Raw genomic sequence first — 23,587 nt, forward strand, 5'->3', positions numbered from 1 at the left:
CTGCACTCATACACATACAGAATATAATAAAATAAAATTGAACAGTTCGAACAGGGATGAACGATGCGCTACATTAAATCCCCACAACGCCAACACGATTTCACTTTCTTTAAGCAGAGGCATTCATAGTCTCTCCGCAAACGGGTCTGAATCGTAGATTAACACACACAAAGAAGAAACACACGCGTGTTTGGATGCAGATGTTTTCACACTGTTAAAGCAGCAGAATACTTGGGGGGTCGTGGACAAAATTAACACAATGTCTGGAGGTGTTGAACGACATAGTTAATAGTTATGAAATCGCATGTGCGAAATCACACTCGTTTAGGTACACTTATTAGTGTACTTTCAGTTACATGAGTTTAGACACACTCACTCACACATACGCACATACACTCACGCCCTACGTACATGCTTGAATTAGCCTTTTGAAACTACTTAGTAGGATGCTTGGTGCATCCCGGGGGGCCACTGCCCATAGAAGGACGGCTGGGCGTGTGGGTGCATAAAGGGGCTGAGTTGATATTGCCTGAAGGCGTTCATCCAAGGGGGGTAATACATTGTGGGATATTGATGTTCCCCACGTGGAGACAAGGGGAGACTGGGATGGCTGACGTGCTGTTGAGTAAATGGTTGGTTGGCCGGTGGCGGTAGTAGTGGTGGCTGTTTCTGCCACAGTTGCTGCTGCTGTTGTTGCGGCTGTTGCTGCTGCTGCCGATGTTGCTCGTGCGGCGGCTGTTGTTGCTGCTGTTGCTGCCGCTGTTGCTGGTGCGGCGGCTGTTGCTGTTGTGGCAGCTGCTGCTGCTGTTGATGAGGTGTCCATTGCTGTTGTTGGTGAGGTGACTGTTGCTGCTGCTTCTCTTGCAGTGGTTGGTGTGATTTGGGCGGAGGCGCTCCGCCTCGAACGACGTCTGCAAACGAAGCTCTGCCTAGTCGCTTCTCAAAAACGATGGCTTTGATGTCCTTTACGAGTAGAGACAGGCCCCTTGTAGAGTAGTGGACCTTGTCTTGCAATATGTCTGGGTCAGTTTGACCGTCACTGTCAAGGCGCCAGATATCCGACAGTGCCAAGAACTGCACCTTTACACCATCACATAGCGACGCGAGCTTAGTGTTAACTTGCAGAATCTGCCGTGTAACTTTGCGCTGAGCCTGTGGAGGGATGGCTGCGACAAAGATGACCGCATTAGGGAAGCGTAGCGATATTTCAGATAATAGCGTCTTATAGTTTCTTTGAAGTTCACTCGTGTTTTGCATGTCGTCATTCGTGCCGACATGCAGAACAATCTTCCTAACGTCAGAAAAAGTGTTGCTGCTGGCAATGACGGTAGTAAGTTGAGGGGTGGTAATCCCACTTAAGGTTCTCACCTCCGTTTGCCCTGACCGATCAAGCCGTCTCCTGGACACGCGTCTAAGGTTGGAATCTCCAATAAGCAGACACGTGCAGGAGGTTGGGAGGCGGAGAGCTGTCTTCCTTTGAGTGTCTGTCGTCTCGGTTGATTTGGTAGTCCGCGGGCGGACCATGGAGGACGGGGATGACTGACTGCTACAAGCTTGGGGCTCAGGCTCGGTAATGAGTGCCGTGTCAATTGGGTGATGGGCGTAGCGGCCGTAGTTCGTGGTCACGCTAATTGGCTGAGTATGAGCGACTTTGCCTTGAGGTGACTGTTGCAGTGGTGGGGCTTCGGGAGACGGTGAGCGCTGGACAGTCTTGTTCTCTTTCTGCAGGTCTTTCACCTTGCTCTCTAGAGCCTGACAGCGCTTTTTTAAGCCCTCATTGTCTCTGGAAAGAGCTGTGAGTCGCTCGCTTAAGTCCTTCACCTCTCTGTCACGCCCACCCTCATTTGCCTTGATCTTTCTGTCCGTTTGGACCTTGAGATCTCTTAGTTCAGAGGCTAATTTCTCAACCATGGCCCGGAGCATGTCATGTACACAAGTGTCTGTACTATCGGTGGAAGCGTCACCGTCACCATCAATGTCAGAAGTAGCGGCATGTTTGTTGTCCATGCTGGGGGTGCTGTTGTTAGCAGCAGCGACAGTGCTGTGGTCGCTCGAGACGATGATGTCACCGCCACCTTCAGTAGCAGCGGCGACAGTGCTGTGGTGGCTCGAGACGATGATGTCACCGCCACCTTCAGTAGCAGCGGCGACAGTGCTGTGGTGGCTCGAGACGATGATGTCACCGCCACCTTCAGTAGCAGCGGCGACAGTGCTGTCGTCCCTCGAGACGATGATGTCACTGCCACCTTCAGAAACAGCAGCGACAGTGCTGTGGTCGCTCGAGACGATGATGTCGCCGCCACCTTCAGTAACAGCAGCGACAGTGCTGTCGTCGCTCGAGACGCTGATGCCACCGCCACCTTCAGTAGCAGCAGCGACAGTGCTGTCGTCGCTTGAGACGCTGATGTTCGAGTCATCGCCACCTTCCGTAACAGCTGCAACAGTGCTGTCGTCGCTCGAGACGATGTTGTCACTGCCTTCAGTTGCAGCTGCAACAGTGCTGTCGTCGCTTGAGACGCTGATGTCCGAGTCATCGCCACCTTCAGTAGCAGCAGCGATAGCGCTGGAAGAATTGACAGCAGTAGGGGGCGTGTCCAGAGGTACGGTGCTGTACACGGCGTGTGACGCACCGCCAGACATGTTGTCTAGGTCCATCAGCCCGTGTACCACTCCCTGCAAGCGTTGAAAGTCATCTCTCACCCAGTCCTGGCACAGCTTGCCTTGGACCAAAAACATGTTGGTCTTAGGATAGAAATGCATGGTCAGCAGTTTCTGGCTCGCATGGTGCAGACGAACAGTGGTTTGGTCCAGCTGCGCTGGGGTGGGGGTGATGACGATAGATGATGCTGAGTAGTCATCTTCACAGTCAATAATTTCAACATGTCCGCTCTTGCGTTTGTAATCTGTCCATGTTGTGGAGTAACCTCGGGAAGGCAAGTCAATCGCGTATCTGTATCGGATGACTGCCCTCCATGTCGGGAAGCAACAGGGTTTACATGTGAAAGTTACCTCATTGTGATCCTTTTTGTGTTCGATAAATTCCAAAGATCTCTGTAGTTTTGAGCGAGTAATTATAGACATGTTTTTAGTTGTATTTTGTCACGAACGACCCCATCAGAATTTGACATCATTACATTATATGAAATCAAGCCAAGTGTACGTAACTTGTTATACTCGTTATAATCTCCATCATGGCCTTTATCCGGAATAGCACACAAAGTGTCCACACAGCCAGCACAAAAGTTACAGATGGCAACCATTAGTGTTCAGTCAACCATGACTGAGCAGGCTAGACAGCGAGGCTGGTAACCGGATACAAGTCTGAAGTACAGTCACAGACACTGTCTGGCGCCCACTTCCTTCATGCTGGAGCCGCGTGATGTTAGCACAGCTTGAACAATGTCCAGTGCGCGAATACACACATAAACAGAACAAAGAAAGATGCTGGTATCTCCACAGAAAAATAAATTCACAAGTTCATCTTTCACAAGAAGAACATACACACCGTTATATCCATGCACATCAATTTTGGGAACTTGAAGCACAGTTGAACTAGGTAAATTCCATCAAAAACCGCAGCTCTCGCAGACACGTCCGCACGTGTCAGAGGAGAGAGAGAGAGAGAGGACTAAATGTATACTGTTCAAAAAAAGAAACGCATAGTTGCTACTTGCCAAATTTGTTTTATTTTTCGAAAAAATTAACAGAAAATACAATATTTAGATTATTTGTTTGAAATTTGGTATGGACACAGTTGAATGCACACACAGTTCATTTGCATCTTCAAATCAATCAGTCAATCAATACGATTGGGTGCCGAGGCTGTCAAGTCAGTAGGGGGTGTGACTGCCTTGAGCAGCAACAACTGCCCGGCACCTTCTGGGCATGGACTGGATCAGATGCCGGATATCTTGCTGTGGGATGGTGTCCCACTCCTCCTGAAGTGCCTGCAATAGATCGCGGTGATTTGCCGGCGCTTCTTCTCGCCTGCGCACACGTCTGTCCAATTCATCCCAAAGGTGTTCTATCGGGTTCATGTCTGGCGACATGGATGGCCAGGGAAGCACCTGGACTTGGTGGTCGGTGAGGAACTGGGTGGTGAGTCGTGCTGTGTGCGGGCGAGCGTTGTCCTGCTGGAATATGGCATCCTGGTCAGCCAGAAGAGGAAGGGCGTGTGGGCGCAGAATTTCCTCCACGTATCGCTGGGCAGTTATGCGCCCTTGGACGTGCACCAGGGTGCTCCTTCCAGCGGTATTGATCGCCCCCCACACCATGACGCCTCCACCACCATGAACGGGTGCCTCATCCACACAGTTGGGCGCGTAACGTTCGTTTACTCTCCGGTAGACCCTCCTCCGACCATCATGTCGCTGGAGCAGGAAGTAGGACTCGTCGCTGAACCACACGTGTCTCCAGTGATTCCGGACGGTCCAGCGAAGGTGCTGGTTGCCCCACTGCACTCGGTTCTGGCGATGGCGGCGGGTGAGGACAGCTCCTCTGTGAGGTCTGCGAGCTCTCAAACCAGCTTCATGCAGGCGGTTCCGCACGGTCTGGTCCGATAATCGGTGTGGCCCGGGGAGAGCCTGGACAGAAGATGAGGCCGACAGGAAACGATTCCGGAGGTGGCGGAGCCGTATGAAGCGGTCGTGAGCAGCAGTTGTCGTCCTTGGTCTTCCCGCTCGTGGCAAGTCAGCAACGGAGCCAGTGGCTTGAAACCTGACCCACAGTCTACTGATGGTGCTCTGGGACACGTGGAAGTGCCTGGCGATTGCACTTTGACTTTGGCCTGCTTGTAAACGACCCAATGCAATTTGGCGGTCTTCTCTGCTCAATCGGGCCATCTTTCGTCGCTGAATTGTCGTCTGATTTCTTTGTGGCGAACAATCCGCTTTTATGGGTTTTGGAAGACATGGTGAGAGCTCAATATTCCCCGAGTTTCACGAGATTACACTGAAGCATGACGAGTGGTCATGCCAAATGAGCAATTTTGACATTGTAGCCACTGATAACGCATGCGTCACGTGCAGAGCTCACTTGTGGCAATGGACGAAAGGTCGACGACCAGATAAACATTTTCTGCAGTTTGGTGGATATCCTTGTAGCCATATAACTAAATTAACCAAATATCACAAGCTATGCGTTTCTTTTTTTGAACAGTATAAAAACAAGGAAAAGAAGACTATCACAGCGCTCTGAGCAGGGGTTTACCCTGGATTTATGCGCTCTATAAGTAGTATACATTATTATTGTAATAATCATTTCATATTTGATTCTGTCCAATGTTCATTGCACATGTACATGATTTATTGTGAGTTGTGCATGGTATTGTTCATAAGTGGCTAATGTGTTGCTGTAAATGTATTGTTACGTTATTTTGTAAGAATGTATATCTAGTTTGGTAATGTTTAGATAGTCAGTTTTTAATCATAGTGAATATGTAAAGCGCGGAGAGCATAGTTTACTGTGGTTCGCGCTATATAAGCTGTCATTATAATAATAACAATTTCCACAGAGGGTGCAGGGCTCCCCATAGTGCGCGTCCCTGCGTCCTATAAGCACTAGAAGCTGAAAACACGTACTAGAAATTTATGGAGAGGGTCCCGGGACGCACTAGACTTTAAAAGAGCGGGTCCTGGGACGCACTAACTTTCCTTTATCGTAAATACAATTAATGTTTTATAAGTACACTGGGACCTTTCGGCTTTTGGACCCTTAGGACCCTCTGAAATTCTGCTGTGGGGGTCCATGGGCCCTCTAATAATTGAAAGTGGGGGTCCCGGGACGCACTAGGAGGGGCGTCCGTTGGGAGCCCTGGGGTGTACATGTGAAATACAGACCTTTGTGCCCGGAGCCACGAGATGCAACAAGACAAGAAAGGGGTAGGCCACGACGAAGAGGAAGGTCATCAACAACCGTCTGCCCCAACCAGCCCTCTGCAGTCTGCCCATCCCGTTGTACCACATACGTACCACGCACTGCTGGCAACTGGCGTGCGCCACAAACTGAAACAACCAAATGATTACATAATTCTTTGCGAGTAAAACTGCGCCACAAACTGAAACAACCAAATAATTACATCATTCTTTGTGAGTAAAACTGCGCCACACACTGAAACAAACATTAATAATTACATAATTCTTTGTGAGTAAAACTACGCCACAAACTGAAACAACCAAATAATTACATAATTCTTTGCAGGGAAAACTGTGCCACAAACTGAAACCAACCAAATAATTACATAATTCTTTGCGAGTAAAACTGCGCCAAAAACTGAAACAACCTTGCCTTGCATTGCCTTGCCTTGAAACAACGAAATGATTACATCATTTCTTGTGACTAAAAATGATAATTAAGAGGCTTTTAGAAAAACTGTGCAAGCTGACAAAGCGAAACTGCCAAAAACAAACCAGCTTGACATTAACCGACCAATCCTGGCATTGCTGCCAGTCGTGAATTTTCAGAAAGTGAGGAGGGTTGGGCGATATTGTAAAGGTTTACATAATTTACTTATGATGTAAAACAAAAATTAAATTACGCCACAAGAAATCGTGCTTCGTGACCACTCTAATAAAGCCAATCCTTGTCTAACGGCACACTCATTCTCGTCAAAACAGGTCGGCTCACCTGTATCAGATCTGGACAGGATTTCACTTGGGATTAAACCACGAAGAGAGGGAGAGAGAGGGAAACAATAATTGTGCACAGTTGTACGTGAGTATGTATGAACAAAACAATAACAAAACTATTACGAGAACAAATATTTTTATATGACCAGCCAATCAGTTTGAATAGCAGAGTTATGGGGTGAAGGCGGGGGTTGGGAGGGATGGACATTGGTGGGCGCATTAATCTCTAGATATATAATTTCTCCACACGAATTAAAACCTGTAATAATAATAATAATAATAACTGGACATTTTTAAGTGCCTAACCTATGGCTCTAGGCCCTTTACAAAAGAACATATACAAAATAGAACAATTAAATGTACAACCTACATAAAACAATTAATCACACGGAAAAAAATCACCACATGTACTGTTCACACAATATTCATATATGCTATACACACTATTTACACACATACCCAGCCAACACTTTCAACAATCATACTAACTTTAAGGGAGAGGAGTACGTGCAGAAATGGAATGGAAAAGACATAAGGCCGGGTTGGTGTAGTATTGTGTGACAAAGAAAGTTTTCAACTGTTGTTTGAAAGAGCTGAGAGAGGTGCGGTGTCTGACAGAGAAAGGAAGAGAGTTCCAGAGTGGTGGTGCAGCACAACAGAAGGTTCTTGCTCCGTGCTGCTTCCTGTTGAAGCGCTCAACTTTTAGTAGCCTAGTAATCTGTCCCTTACCTTTTTCTCTCTAAACTTCAAGGCCAGTTTGAATCGAGCCAGACTCTCGTATTTTTCCACGGTGGGTTTTCCAGTCTTGTTCAAAACCATTTCCAGTTCTTTCTGCGTTCTGACACGGTCCAGACACTTCACTGTGTAGTCGCTCAACTGATCCGCTAAGTCGCGATACTCCCTCTGAAAAAATAAAGCATTATCTACAACATCATGGACATAGATATCAGCAACTTCATAATTTCAAATGAAAACTTCATGTTGATGCATATCGCAACATTAAACACCTTTTTTTTTTTAAGCATTACAAAACATAAAACGACGAGAATAGTCTTACTAAACGGGATTGAACAGTTTGTTCGTTGCGCTGATTATTGAAACGAAGAAAGTTAAAACACACAGTGACGTACGTCAAAATGTAATTATCTGTGATCATTTGAAAGATCAAATCTGTTTCCACACGAATTGATACATTGTAATCTATTTCCATGTCCAAAGATCATGTCTTTTTTTTCGCATCCTACAACAGTAGAAAAGCTGACACTTGTTTGCACAAGAAGTTGAAAATAAACAAATTCCTGAAATATTTTTTTCCCCCCGTGGCAGAGTCATCTTTCGTTAAGGTGAGGCTAGCATGCCTTGCTAAGCCTATACAGCTCAGTAGGGATTACCAGGGAAGACAGGGGGCCCGGTAGCTCAGTTGCCGGTTGGAAGAGCACTAGCTGGACTTGTGATCGGAAGGTCGCAGGTTCAAATTCGGGCCGGGACAACTTTATGTGCAGACCCAGAGACGGAAGCCATGTCCCACCCCCGTGTCACCACAATGGCACGTAAAAGATCTTGGACATTCTGCCATAAGTGCAGATGGCTGATGCCACCTAAACACGCATACACTTGTGTATCTCGTCAAAAGCCGTGAGGGCGTAAGACTCGAATCATATAACCCATATCTTATCCTTAAGAGACGAAATATTTAGCCTGTAGGACTTAGAGCATTACTCTTTCCTTTTACAAGGAAGACAAGTTCTTAGTTTTCGCTACAGTAAATGATGAACTCTGATCTGCGAGATTTTTGAAAGAAAAATACCATGTCCGCTCGATATTATGTTTTTTTGGTCAAAAACAGACAGATCGGAGTTTATTTTTTACTGTAGCGCTGTCCACAGAACACTACTTTTTTGAATCGCGGGCGTGATCGCAGAAAAGCCTTCGTCTGGTTTCAGAAGTTGTAAATTAAGTCATTCTAACAAGACTCAGCATTGTATCTGTTTTCCAAGATTTCAACCGTGTTTGCTTACGACGTTTTGAATGTTATTGAGAGTGAGAGAAAGTGTCAGCTTTGTCCTTTCTAAAGCAACAAAATCTATTATCCTCCTGACTCGGAAACATTTGTGTTGTCCTGTCTAAAGAGCACTCATTGTTCCGTCTTGTTAGGACGCAAACGTTCCAACTTATTTGCTTAGGAAATTATAAATGCTAATAAGAGCAAAAGAAAGTGTAACTGTAGTGCATTATGCAAATACGGCAATGTCCACAGCAACCTGGAGATGTTCGCTTTGAGCTGTGCAAAATGCACGTGTGGCCTATTATAAAAGTTCAAACTTGTTTGATCATGATCATTAACGAGATTAAAAGGAACTGTGAGTCTAGTGCAAACAGGCCTGTATCCCAAGTTCTGAGTGGAAGTGTGTGTGTTATCCTGTTCAAACAACTGCATATTTACCTCGTGATGCACTGTTAACGCGCGTGCCCCAGGCGTCGTGTTCTAAATTATTAACCTTTATGCTAAAGATCTGGCACAATCTTTTGTACTGCCCCCTTCTCACCACTTCCACAGAACACTCCTCTGGAATCATTCCGATTTTTTTATTTTTTTTAATTGTTTTAACTAATGCGAGCTACTTACTTTCAATCGATTAAAACTATTATTATTGTCTTTGCGTCTGGCCCATGTTTAGTTTTGTCTGGGTAGCAGTCCTCAAGAAATGCTGTAAAGATATATTAATGTAAATGAATGTATCAGTCTTGACTTTTGCTGCCCTTGATGCAAGAAGAGAGACAGACCAGGAACAGGACAAGAAATATTTTGGTGAATTAATTTTGTGATTGACATTTAGCGTCGACCTGCGAAATCAATTACATTTTTTAAAAACATCACTCTGCATAGGCTGCAGCTGCGCAGATTTGTTATATCCAAGTGTCCAAGTTGAATGATACTTTTATCTCAAGTAAAAACCTGGACATGTCAATGGTGGTTCAAATCCTTGTTATTGTATCCACAAGTAGACTATACATCTGTATGATATGTTTTTGGTGTTGTACTGCATCTTTAAGACACGATATAAAACCTGGAATTAATTGGGCGAAGTCAACTTTACGAAGACGACTTCACAAAGCTCGCTCCACGAAGCTTTGGCACTGAATTTCCGGTAAAAAAAAAAAAAGTCTTCGCGAACCTCCGGGCTCAATGAAGGAATCTTAGGATAGCCTTTACGAATTCCATATCCACTCACCTTGAAATGTTTTTCCACACGTGAAAGACGTTTAAGTACAGAACTGAATTCGAAAGCGGTCAGTATGGGGTCTTTGCTGGACAGCGAGATGTAGGCCTCGCTGGCCAGACCCCTGTAGGCGTTGAGACGGTACTTGGCCAGTCGCAGCTGGTCAAACTTCATCTTGTTGCGGCACTCTTGGCAGCCACAGGAAAACTTGTGCGGCTTCAGGATGGTTTCTCCTCGTAGTAGAAGGAGCTGAAACAGATCATAAAAATTAGAAATGCAAGAATGGATTTATTATGAACAGTAAGTTGTATGCGTACAATGAGTTGTCGATCCCCAGTGTTTGCTGAAATAATTGTAGTCAAATTCTTCCCATGAGTCTGTATGCTTGTTTATGCGAATATTTTATTTTACACACACATACACACACCAGAGAGCACACACACACGCACGCACACACACACACACACACACACACACACACAAACACACACACACACAAACACACACGCACACGCACACACACACGCGCACACACACACACACACACACACACACACACACACACACACACCACACACACACAACCCGGTTCTTCACTCACCTGTACAATCTCATACTGGTTCTTCTGTGCCGCCAGGATGAGTGGCGTGATGTCGGGGGAGAACTGGGACTCGGCGTAGGCCGTCTTGTAGAAGCCATCAGTGTCACCGAGCTTCCTCCTCTCTTTCCACAGCTCCAGGTAACGACGATGCTTGAGGATAGTCTCCGCGATCTGTATGTGTCCCGCCGAGATGGCCTGCAGCACGGCCTCGTGGATGTGGTGCTGGCTCGACCGGTCCAGGAGGACTTCAACAATCTGGAGGAGAAAGGCAACACAATAAGGATAATGTCCACATGAATAAAGATGATGTTTATTGAGCTGAAACTGATCATGGCGCTGAGGTTAAATCTCCTCGATCGGCAGTGAATGTGTCCCGCCGATATGGCCTGCAGCGCTGCCTCGATCTGTCAACAATCTGGAGAGCAAGGGAAGAACAAAAAAGTAGTTACAAGGACTGTACGGTGAATAAAAAAAGGAGGAGATCGGACGGTGGTCTATCTAGTACACAGAAAAAGTTAAATCTCAGTGATCCCTGTGAAATGCATCCTTGTGAATGTGGCGCTGGGTCCGTCTGTCTTGGAAATCCTCAACAATCATATGCAAATTATACGATTGCGGCGGCGCAGGCAAACTCGAATACAAGTGCATTAGGTTACCTCTAAGATTAACGTTGGGTGACAACGTGATGCCATTTTGACGCTGTAGAAATGAGAAAAGGCTTCCTGTTGCGGATTGTTCATAATCTCGACTCTCTTGGGTGCACGCACAATCATATCATTGGAAGTAAACTAACCAATATCATCAAGAAATTCAAACAAACTCGGACAAGGATGACTGAGCAGTACAGAACATGATCTCGATCATCCCTCACTTCAAACACAAATGAAGAGACAGGGATAAACAATGTATTGTGTCTTTATAAACAATGCATGGTTCCGTCTGGACCCCCGTCGTTTCATTGCTGACAATGTGCTAAGCTGGATTATGTAACGTGAAATCTGTTTATTAATCAAATGACATAGATCACACGAAGTCGCTATTAGCAATATGTCACCTTTTCCCAAGTGTGTTATGAAACGGATGTCTATCTGTCATGTGTATTGTCTAGGGCTTTGTAAGCAAGAGACCCCTTCGAAATTGTTTTTGTGATTTGCTGGTTTTATGTGATCAACAAACCCGCCCCCCCCTCCCCTCTCTCTCTCTCTCTCTCTCTCTCTCTCTCTCTCTCTCTCTCTCTCTCTCTCTCTCTCCCTCTCTCTCTCTCTCCATCTCTCTCTCTCTCTCTTTCTCTCCCTCCCTCTCTCTCTCTCTCCCTCTCTCTCACCCTCTCTCTCTCTCTCCCAATGTCTCTGTCTCTCTCTCTCTGTCTCTCTCTCTCTCTCTCTCTCTCTCTCTCTCTCTCTCTCTCTCTCCAGAGAGAGTAGTTTAACGCCTTTTGATTTGCCACACTTAGTATTACGTCAAAGATATGCTGTGCATTGTGTGTTCTGAACATATTTTTGTTGTACTATTGCTACATGTTCGATTGCTACCAGCTTGTATTTATAATTACCTGCATAGTATGCATTTGATTTTATGAATAACCACATATGTATGCTCTTCATGCCTCATCTTCATCATCATCATTATCATCATCATCATCGTCATCATCATCATCATCGTCATCTTTATTATCACGTGCTGAAGTTTTCCGACCTCCTTTTGTTGGTTAACTTTTTAACTTTTTAATTTTAAATGTTTTAATTATATAATTGTGTGCCTAAGGAGAACAAGTCGCGTAAGGCGAAATTATTACATTTAGTCAAGCTGTCGAACTCACGGGGTGAAACTGAACGCACTGTATTTATTCACTAAGACAGTACAGCTTCGTCAATCCCCGCGTGAAGGAAATCGCTCACCTTCCACGTGCAAAACGTAGTGATATTGACACGCCAGATTAGCGCGGTAGCGTATTGTGCTAAGCAGGAAAGCGCGCTTTTCTGTATTCTTGTTAACTTTCTGAGCTTGTTTTGAATACAACCTATCATATCCATATGTTTTTGGAATCAGGAAATGATCACGAATAAGATGACATCATTTTTGGATCGATTTCTTACATTTTAATCGTAAGACTAATTATTCTATTTTCGTTAATTGTGATCACATTTTAAGAGTAAACATGACATGTATATATTTTTAGATTCAGAATGTGATGAAGAATACGATGCAATCAATTTTAAATCTGTTTGCAAAAAATCGATTTTAATGACAACTTTAATGAGCAAACTCATTAATTAAATTTTAAGCCTTCAGGCTGAAATGCAATACCAAAGTCCGGGCTTCGTCGAAGATTACTTGACCAAAATTTCAACCAATTTGGTTGAAAAATGAGAGCGTGACAGTGCCGCCTCAACTTTCACGAAAAGGCGGGTATGACGTCATCAAAGACATTTATCAAAAAAACGAAAAAAACATCTGGGGATATCATACCCAGAAACCCTCATGTAAAATTTCATAAAGATCGGTCCAGTAGTTTACTCTGAATCGCTCTACACACACACACACACACACACACACACACACACACACACACACACACACATACACCACCACGACCCTCGTCTCGATTCCCCCCTCTACGTTAAAACATTTAGTCAAAACTTGACAAAATGTAAAATGGGGGGGGGGGGGGGGGGGGGGTCGAAAGGATTTCACAACAATGAAGCTCTACCCTCCTAACTCCCAGAGAGCAGACAGGACGTGTTCGAAAGAAGGCTTAGACAAAGGGAGTGCACGGGTGAATTAACTGATGAAGGATTACAGTGAAACCTCTGTTATAAGACCCTCTGTTATAAGACTCCCTCTGGTATACGACCTCATGATCTCAGACGTTTCCTCCATAGATGTGGTAAATGTGCCTTCATATTAAGACTCCTTCTCTTTCGTGAGGTCTTACAATAAAGGTACCACTGTACCGCACCTGGAGCAGTTATGGTGCTTAATCGGCTGATTGACCCACGAGTATCCGGTTCCATTGCATGGAGTGAAATTAACGATCGCCGTTGTACTAGTGCATGGTAGCATCAATCATTTATAGGACAGGGAGTGTGCAGACAGCAAACACATTCTGATTACAGAAAATTGTTCGCACATCGACCACATGAACCGACGCACTGATACACAGATTTCAGTTATGCACAGGCCACTAAATAGAATTGCAAACATGAACGCATGCACGTACGCACACACGCACGAACACACGCACGCACATACACGCACGCACGCAAGCATGCACTACGCACGTACGTACGCACGCACACTCGCACGTGTGCACACACACACGCAGACACACTCGTATGTACACACACACACACACACACACACACACACACACACACACACACACACACACACTCCTTTTCTATCACGAGAGAGAGCGAGAGAGAGATAGAGAGAGAGAGAGAGAGAGAGAGAGAGAGAGAGAGAGAGAGAGAGAGAGAGAGAGAGAGAGAGAGAGAGAGAGAGAGAGAGAGAGAGAGAGAGAGAGAGAGAGAGAGAGAGAGAGAGAGAGAGAGAGAGAGAGAGAGAGAGAGAAAGAGAGAGAGAGAATTGAATTGAATTGAATTGAAATTTATTTTACGAGGGTAACAGAATAAGCAATGTATACATGCTTTTTTTCATCCGGCCCTCGCCCATTGAGGGGTAACAAACAAGAAGAAATAAAAGATAAGTTTAACTATAGTACAAATGACATATTTACCATAATTAACATGTCAAGCAACCAATAAGACATTTTAAGATGCATTGTGATTCTTTAGCAATGCTTGAAAATTATATATAACAGAGAAATATTTGTTTGTATAAAAAAATATCCTTCATGCATTATATATAATCATGTTTTTCAATATACACTCTTCAAAAAAGTTAAGGATCACTTTTTTACAAGCACGCCATACAAAACAGACAAGACTGAATTCTTTCATTTTTAAAAAAATATATAATTGAACAACCAAGGAGCAATGACAAACAAAGCAAAGATCGAACGCGGCAGCGACAATTTAGCTAGAGTGTGTCAAACGTGACAACCCTCGAAAATGGAATTCACAACAATGTGAATCAGTGTCAATAACGCGTGTGCCCTCCGTTGTGTGCCAGGCATTCAACACATCGTTGGCGCATGGAGTGGATCAGGTTGCATATGAATGCTCTGGGAATTCCATTCCACTCCTGCTGGAGCCATTGCAGCAGTTGACCCAGATTGGCAGGAGGAGGGTGATGTTGCTGTACCCGACGACAAAGCTCGTCCCACATGTGCTCTATGGGGTTCAGGTCCGGGCTGTTGGCTGGCCACAGCATCCTGATGACCATGGCCTGCGGGATGAAGGTGTTTACAGCTGCAGAGCGATGGGGAGGTGCATTGTCATCCTGAAGAATCGCACGAGGGCCGATCGCTTGGAGGGCTGGAACGACCAGGGGTTGCAGGATCTCATTCTGGTAGCGGACACCGGTCAAGTAGCCCACTACATGGTACAGAGGTGTCATTAGACGTGTGCTGATCCCTCCCCAGACCATCACAGAGCCTCCGCCAAAACGCTATCGTTCCCGAACAGCGCCTTCTGCGAAGCGCTCTCCGCGACGCCTCCACACTCGGATGCGACCATCAGCAGGTTCCAAGCAAAAGCGGGACTCATCTGTAAACAACACCTGAGCCCACTGCTGACGTTGCCACCTCACATGTTGAGTGCACCAGGCTCGGCGAGCTGCTCGGTGATTAGCAGTCAGGGTTGTTCCTCGGACTGTACGCCTTGCACGCAAGCCAAAGTTGTGTAAGCGGTTTCGGATCGTCTGATCACTAACAACAGTGTTGGTGGTAGCTTGTAGGCGTTGCCTAAATGTTGTTTGCCGTAGCCATTCTTTGTTGCATGGCCTGCCTCTGAATGAAGCGATCCTCTCTTTGTGTGGTGACTCTGGGCCGACCAGAACGTTGTCGCTCCTGCACTCTTCCAGTTGCGTGGAATCTCTGTTTTAGTCTGATGATGACAGAGGGAGCCACTGCAAGCCTCTGGGCCACTTGCCTGGCAGCAACACCGTCTTGTAGCCATCCTATATTGCCCTTCCTCTATCCAAATCTCTCATTTTTCTTCGTGGGGACATGTTGCTACTGTGCATAATTGTGTCAGCGTGTCAACCTTTCAACACAAGCTGGTAAGCGATGTTCATAGCCAGGACCCTGTTGTAGCACGTGCATCACAACCTTTTGCCCTGGCATGCGTTCCGCACATTTCATGGGGCTATAAAAAACACCCTTTTTCTTCCAAAATGCAGAAGCTTTTGAGAAGTCCCACAAAGGGAAATAACTCTGCCTGCCAAACAAAATTCTAGGTCAAGACTCATTGTTCATTTGTTAATTCAAACACATTAATCTTTTAATTATTATGTCGATGTTTAATTTGTTGGCAATTTTTTATAATTAGATCCGTTTTTTCAACCGATCCTTAACTTTTTTTGAAGAGTGTAATCAGAGAGTACAGTTATATTTGGCCATCTGCTTGATAATATTTCTTATAAGTTTTGTAAAAGAAACAGCATGTAATATTCCTTGAATGATGTTTCATGAATTCGTAATTTAATTATATTAGGAATGGCGTTCCACATAATTGCTCCAGAATATGATAGACTCGACTTGTACAGGTCAATTCTTGGAGTTGGGGTAATTAATTTGTTACATTTTCTATAATGATTTATTTTGAAATTTGAGGCAATAAGTGTAGGTGCATTCCCTGACATAATTCTATACATCATCACACCTTTGTTATATGCAAATCTATCTTTGATAGGAAGAATTTGCAATCGTTTATAATCAGTCATGGAAAGAGATGTATTTTTTAAAATAATTAATTGAACAGCACTTAATAAAAATTAAATTTGACACACATTTGTCAAAATGTCAAAATGAAAAAGTGGCACGTGTGTTCGTGCGTGTGTGCGTACGTGCATACGTTCATGTTTGCAAGTCTATTTAGTGGCCTGTGCATAACTGAAATCTGTGTATCAGTGCGTCGGTTCTGTATTTAATTTGAAGCTGAAATTAAAGGTTTTAATTAAAGAAAGAAAGAAAGAAAGAGAGAGAGAGAGAGAGAGAGAGAGAGAGAGAGAGAGAGAAAGAGAGAAAGAGAGAAGCAGCAAAGAGAGAGAGAGAGAGAGAGACTGAGAGAGAAAGAGAGAGAGAGGAAAGCAGCAAAGAGAGAGAGAGAAATAGAGACAGAGACAGAGACAGAGAGACAGACAGAGACAGACAGACAGACAGAGAGAGACAGAGAGAGAGAGAGAGAGAGAGAGAGAGAGGGGAGGCGAGAAAAAAAAGAGAGAGAACGAGAGACAGAGAACGAGAGACAGAGACACAGAGAGAGAGGCACAGAGAGACAGAGACAGAGACAAAGAGAGAGACAGAGACAGACAGACTGACGGACAGACAGAGGGAGAGTTTCAGAGGAGAGAGACATAGAAAGAGATAGAGAGAGTGACTTGAGTGTCGATGACAGTGATAAACAGCCGATCAATAACAATGACACAAATACGATCGCTGCTTGGTATCAGTCTCACACGACGGTATGCGCACATATGTGGGAGTTCGTGTTTAAAGATGCCTCATCTAAAATGAAAGACTGCAATTTTCAACGTATTTCCCCTTTAAACCATGCAGAACTGAGAACCCCAAATCCAAATCTGCCTCATCCAAAAAGAAAGACTGCAAGTTTCAAATATTATCTCCCCTTTAAACCACGCATAACCCCAAATCCAAATCTGCCTCATCCAAAAAGAAAGACAGCAAGTTTCAAATATTATCTCCCCTTTAAACCACGCATAACCCCAAATCCAAATCTGCCTCATCCAAAAAGAAAGACAGCAAGTTTCAAATATTATCTCCCCTTTAAACCACGCATAACCCCAAATCCAAATCTGCCTCATCCAAAAAGAAAGACAGCAAGTTTCAAATATTATCTCCCCTTAAACCACGCATAACCCCAAATCCAAATCTGTCTCATGCAGCGCTGACCACTTGGGACTAAACGCGGACAGCAGGGAGGAAAAATCGATTGCACAATTGAGGCCAGGTAGAGAGAGATGAGTGACAATGATGTTTGCCGGAGGCCTCGTTGACAGTGGGAGAAAGGCAGGTGTGAAGGGTGCTTTCACTGCACGGTTAAAGCCCGGAATTGCACACTGCAGACACGGATAGGAAGCAAAAGAAGATCATCAGAAAATGGGACTAGGAATAGATTAGTGGGAAGATGAGAGGCGAAAGGGGCGGGGATAGGGGATGAGAGGAGGTTGGAAGCAAAGGGAGAAAAGAGATGAGATAAGAGAAGCTGAATTAGAAAAAGGAACACATTTAGCACGGTAATGATTTCTTGACATTTGAGTGGGAGTGGGAGTGAGAGAGAGAGAGAGAGAGAGAGAGAGAGAGAGAGAGAGAGAGAGTGTGTGTGTGTGTGTGTGTGTGTGTGTGAGTGTGAGTGTGTGTGGGTGTGTATGCGTGTGTGTGAGAGAGAGAGCGAGAGAGAGACAGAGGCAGAGAGAGAGAGAGGGGGGGGGGGGAGGCGAGAAGGGGGCAAGGAAGGGTGCGAGGATGGTGGGTGGGACGGTCTTACACCACGAAATTAATTCTTAACCTTTTAATTGATCAGCTTCTCGTATGTGGATTTAGACTGGCGCCTGTTGTTCTTACATACATGTGGCTTTATTTCTACCGTCTACAAGAGAAAAATGCCCAAGGAATTCCATGGATATATACACACGCTATCTCAATACCCCCTTTTACATCTACCCAAAACGACTGAATAATACATTATTTCAAAATCTGAAAAACTAAATAACACCGTCTGAGCAACTTTGATGCTGCGAACAATTCGCAACCATCCCAATTCACAAAAACAAAAACAAAAACAACAAACAAACCCGACAGACAACCCTAGCAGTGTTTTCGAGAAAAAAGATTTCAATGTTGCTGCGCAATATCACGTATATTGAGCATGACAAGTATTTTTTACTGTGGAGCTGCTCTCAACGGATTTGTACATGTATACAACGTGTTTTCTAGGAGATACTACATATGTCAGTCATGGACTTTAAAGTTTTTGCCTTCCTTTAAAGAGGCTATTGTCCCGTGATGGACCTTTGCAGGTGGAAGGGCTCCGAGAGGCCACAGACAGGGAGACGAATCAGACAACTCTGTCAGCTTCACGGAGATGAAAACCCCCATCAAGGCAGCGTTTAGGCCCCAGAAACGGAAGGATGATTATCATCTCCTCACGCGACATGAACAAGTCGTGCTGATGCGACTCCGCACTGGGGATAACTGCTTAAATGCCCACGTGTCCCAAAAGATGAAGCTGGTCTCCTTCCCCTACTTGCAGCTGTGGACTAGAGGATCAGACCACTGAACACATCCTCCAGAGATGCCCCATCCTAGAGAGCCTGAGGAAAACTGTGTGGCCAGAAAGGAAGACCTGGAGAAGATAGCAAGGAAGACCTGGAAAAGACAGCATCATTCGTCTCGTTGTCCGGCGTGACAATAATTATAAGTGTGATCGACAAGAAGAAGAAGAAGGAGAGGCCACAGACCCAATCCTACCTGTCTCCACACAGCCCACGTGACAGAAGAAAGGTAATTAATTACTGCAGATATTTACGAAAGAAGTCAGGAACATGTCTCCGCCAACAATAGAAACGTGTCAGTGCAAAAGAGCTTGCCAATTATTGTTCTCATGCGTCAGAGGCGCATGTGGTGACATAGATGGTAACAAAAACATGGCGGGGAGGGAGGGGGGGGAATTTCGTACGGAAAGGGTGAGTGGGTCTTTGGGGAGTATGGAAGGGGGCAAGGGGGTGGGGTGGGGATGGGGAAGTAGAAATGGGAGTAAAGAGGATTAGGATCGGGGTATTAGACTGAAAGAGATTGGTTAAAAAACGCGTCGAAGAAATCTGACCTTAGACACACCCACAAGATCTAGCGATCTCTAAAAACTCATTTAAAAACAAACTAGTTGACATGTAATGAAACAATTTACTGAAATCAAGAAGTATCTTAGTTCTACCAGTACATATTGGGCACCCTCTGGCGAATGCACACTGGACCGTGCGTATACGCCGTCGCAATCAAGGCAAGTAACTCACTGAGTATAAACATTAGCAAGAACTGCAACTTGAATACACTCGTAACACCTTAAGCAGATGCCCCTCTGCTACATACATCGTGTACACATGAAAATAAAAGCTTGTTTGTTTGTTCGTTCATGGGCTGAAACTCCCACGGCTTTTACGTGTATGACCGTTTTTACACCGCCATTTAGGCAGCCATACACCGCTTTCGGAGGAAGCATGCTGGGTATTTTCGTGTTTCTATAATCCACCGAACTCTGACATGGATTACAGGATCTTTTTCGTGCGCACTTGGTCTTGTGCTTGCGTGTACACACGGGGGTGTTCGGACACCGAAGAGAGTCTGTACACAAAGTTGACTCTGAGAAATAAATCTCTCGCCGAACGTGGGGACGAACTCACGCTGACAGCGGCCAACTGGATACAAATCCAGCGCGCTACCGACTGTGCTACATCCCCGCCCTGTGTGTAACCAATTCGACTCACCATCTCAAATCCGGAAACTGGACAAGTTCATCCCTCCACCTGGACATATCGGCGGATATAATATACACACATGCACTCAGACAGACAGACAGACAGACAGACTGACAGGATCATTGAAGTCAAATATATCCGCACCAACCCAACTTACATTACTGAATCACTGCATGCTTCTACGACCAAAAGTGCACATAAACTTAGTTACCACGGATGTATAACTATTAAAGGCATACTCCTCGTGAAAACACTCACCATCTCAGATTCGGCCAGGCTTTTACATTGCATAAGACCATCCCTCCACTTGGTCACATACACAAAATGAACAGCCTGGGTGCTCTCTGGGCACGGGGGTCATTTCTAATGAATTGATTTTGTAATTTTCGCAAGAAATAAATTCATTCCGGCACAGCAAGCTGTCGGGGTGTTGATATTTGGTATGAGACTAAGTGGAGGGATGGTCTCATCCCATGTAAAAGCCTAGCCAGATCTGAGATGGTGAGCCGAACATGTTTTGATGACAAGGAGTGTGCCTTTAACGTGCGCAGATGAATGCACGATTTCTCTTTTCCAGTATTGATTCCCAACAAGGCGTGGCACGCTCCTAGTTTACCTTACTGCCAGCAAGCACCTTTGCTCAGCATCCAAACTCACAGATCACGCATACACCAGCAACGCAGCGACAACTCAGCAGCGATTAGCAGCTATGGTTAATGACGGTCGACGTTGCTGTTAGTTCCAGAGAGTTTTAAAATCCTTACCGAGGCAAATAGACAGCAAATCGAGTTTGTGTAAACCACCAGACATGCGATGTGCATGCATTAAACGAAAAAATCTTCGCAGTTGTTAAATAGATACAAAACATCTCCTCCTCCCCCTTCTCTTCCCACCTCCTCCTCCTTCTCCTCCTCCTCCTCCTCCTCCCATGCGCCTCTAATTCTTCTTCTTCGTCTTGTTGTATTCAATATTCTGATGTAAAATGACACAATATTATTTGTTTCTTTTTTACATTTAGTCAAGTTTTGACTAAATGTTTTAACGTAGAGGGGGGAATCGAGACGAGGGTCGTGGTGTATGTGCGTGTGTGTGTGTGTGTCTGTGTGTCTGTGTGTGTGTGTGTGTGTGTGTGTGTAGAGCGATTCAGACTAAACTACTGGACCGATCTTTATGAAATTTGACATGAGAGTTCCTGGGTATGAAATCCCCGAACGTTTTTTTCATTTTTTTGATAAATGTCTTTGATGACGTCATATCCGGCTTTTCGTGAAAGTTGAGGCGGCACTGTCACGCCCTCATTTTTCAACCAAATTGGTTGAAATTTTGGTCAAGTACTCTTCGACGAAGCCCGGACTTCGGTATTGCATTTCAGCTTGGTGGCTTAAAAATTAATTAATGACTTTGGTCATTAAAAATCTGAAAATTGTAAAAAAAATTAAAAATTTATAAAACGATCCAAATTTACGTTTATCTTATTCTCCATCATTTGCTGATTCCAAAAACATATAAATATGTTATATTCGGATTAAAAACAAGCTCTGAAAATTAAATATATAAAAATTATTATCAAATTTTTTTTTCGAAATCAATTTAAAAACACTTTCATCTTATTCCTTGTCGGTTCCTGATTCCAAAAACATATAGATATGATATGTTTGGATTAAAAACACGCTCAGAAAGTTAAAACGAAGAGAGGTACAGAAAAGCGTGCTATCCTTCTCAGCGCAAGTACTACCCCGCTCTTCTTGTCAATTTCACTGCCTTTGCCGTGCGCGGTGGACTGACGATGCTACGGTCTTGCTGCATTGCATTGCGTTCAGTTTCATTCTGTGAGTTCGACAGCTACTTGACTAAATATTGTATTTTCGCCTTACGCGACTTGTTTACATTTAGTCAAGTTTTGACTAAATGTTTTAACGTAGAGGGGGGAATCGAGACGAGGGTCGTGGTGTATGTATGTCTGTGTGTCTGTGTGTCTGTGTGTGTGTGTAGAGCGATTCAGACTAAACTACTGGACCGATCTTTATGAAATTTGACATGAGAGTTCCTGGGTATGAAATCCCCAGACGTTTTTTTCATTTTTTCGATAAATGTCTTTTATGACGTCATATCCGGCTTTTCGTGAAAGTTGAGGCGGCACTGTCACGCTCTCATTTTTCAACCAAATTGGTTGAAATTTTGGTCAAGTAATCTTCGACGAAGCCCGGACTTCGGTATTGCATTTCAGCTTGGTGGCTTAAAAATTAATTAATGACTTTGGTCATTAAAAATCTGAAAATTGTAAAAAAAATATTGTTTTAATAAAACGATCCAAATTTACGTTCATCTTATTCTCCATCATTTTTTTATTCCAAAAACATATACATATGTTATATTTGGATTAAAAACAAGCTCTGAAAATTAAAAATATAAAAATTATTATCAAAATTAAATTGTCCAAATCAATTTTAAAACACTTTCATCTTATTCCTTGTCGGTTCCTGATTCCAAAAACATATAGATATGATATGTTTGGATTAAAAACACGCTCAGAAAGTTAAAACGAAGAGTGGTACAGAAAAGCGTGCTATCCTTCTCAGCGCAACTACTACCCCGCTCTTCTTGTCAATTTCACTGCCTTTGCCGTGCGCGGTGGACTGACGATGCTACGAGTATACGGTCTTGCTGCGTTGCATTGCGTTCAGTTTCATTCTGTGAGTTCGACAGCTACTTGACTAAATGTTGTATTTTCGCCTTACGCGACTTGTTCTTTGTTCCGATCATTTCTAGACACGTGCATGACTATATAACTTCGACATCTAAATTGCAGTTTTCTGCGAGTGTAGTTCGTTTGTGGAAATGTCATGTTTGTGTCGTCTTTTTCATCAGAAATTGCTTGCGCTTAATTCGACTTAATAGGCTTGCAGCGGCCTGTTTCGTGCTGCATGCATTATGGACACAAATATTATGTGTCGTTGACGAATAACACAACTAAGCATGCATCACACGATATAAAGTCACGTGCTTTTCTCTTTTCCGTACGTTCCCGCATAGACAAAGAGGTTTAAGGGACGTTAAAACCCTAACTCTTTTTAAAGGCACAGTAAGCCTCCCGTAAACCATCACAGATACTGTCAGGCTTTTACACACAGTACAAACACCCTTCCATTTAAACGCTCAACGAACGGGAACATCCTGGCTGCTTTTCGTCGAGAGTGAGACATTTTAATAGGGAGATTTAAAAAACGAAACGTCGGGACGTTTCGTTTTGAAGTTGTGGTAAACGTCATCATTTCGGGGGTCTCTCGCTGGAAAGGTGAAGGTCAACTGAAACGGAACGTGGAACGTCAAAACGCAGTCACGTTTTCCACCCCCAAAAAACGAACAATATTTCGTCAACTTTTGTGAGTATTTTTGCACACTAACAGTTTTATTTGTTGGCCATTTTATGCATTGCTAGATTCATCAACCCTTTCACAGTCTTTCAGCGCTGAGAATGTGTTCATTGGAGGTAGACAACTGTTGTGAACTGAAATATTTTG

General features: G+C 44.2%; 1 protein-coding gene across 2 annotated transcripts in view; it reads right to left on the reverse strand.

Moving 5' to 3' along the window:
• LOC138965664 (short transient receptor potential channel 7-like) overlaps nucleotides 1-23,587 on the reverse strand; it is a 59,892-nt gene that overhangs the window by 25,060 nt on the left and 11,245 nt on the right. For both annotated transcript variants that reach the window (XM_070337850.1, XM_070337842.1), the window contains 4 exons: nucleotides 10,449-10,703; nucleotides 9,860-10,096; nucleotides 7,356-7,529; nucleotides 5,838-6,002 (listed from right to left, as the gene is read on the reverse strand). In XM_070337850.1, coding sequence (XP_070193951.1) covers nucleotides 5,838-6,002; nucleotides 7,356-7,529; nucleotides 9,860-10,096; nucleotides 10,449-10,703 — 831 coding nt within the window. The remainder of the gene's footprint in view (nucleotides 1-5,837; nucleotides 6,003-7,355; nucleotides 7,530-9,859; nucleotides 10,097-10,448; nucleotides 10,704-23,587) is intronic.

Source organism: Littorina saxatilis, linkage group LG1, assembly GCF_037325665.1.
Source record: "Littorina saxatilis isolate snail1 linkage group LG1, US_GU_Lsax_2.0, whole genome shotgun sequence".
Classification (NCBI taxonomy): domain Eukaryota; kingdom Metazoa; phylum Mollusca; class Gastropoda; order Littorinimorpha; family Littorinidae; genus Littorina; species Littorina saxatilis.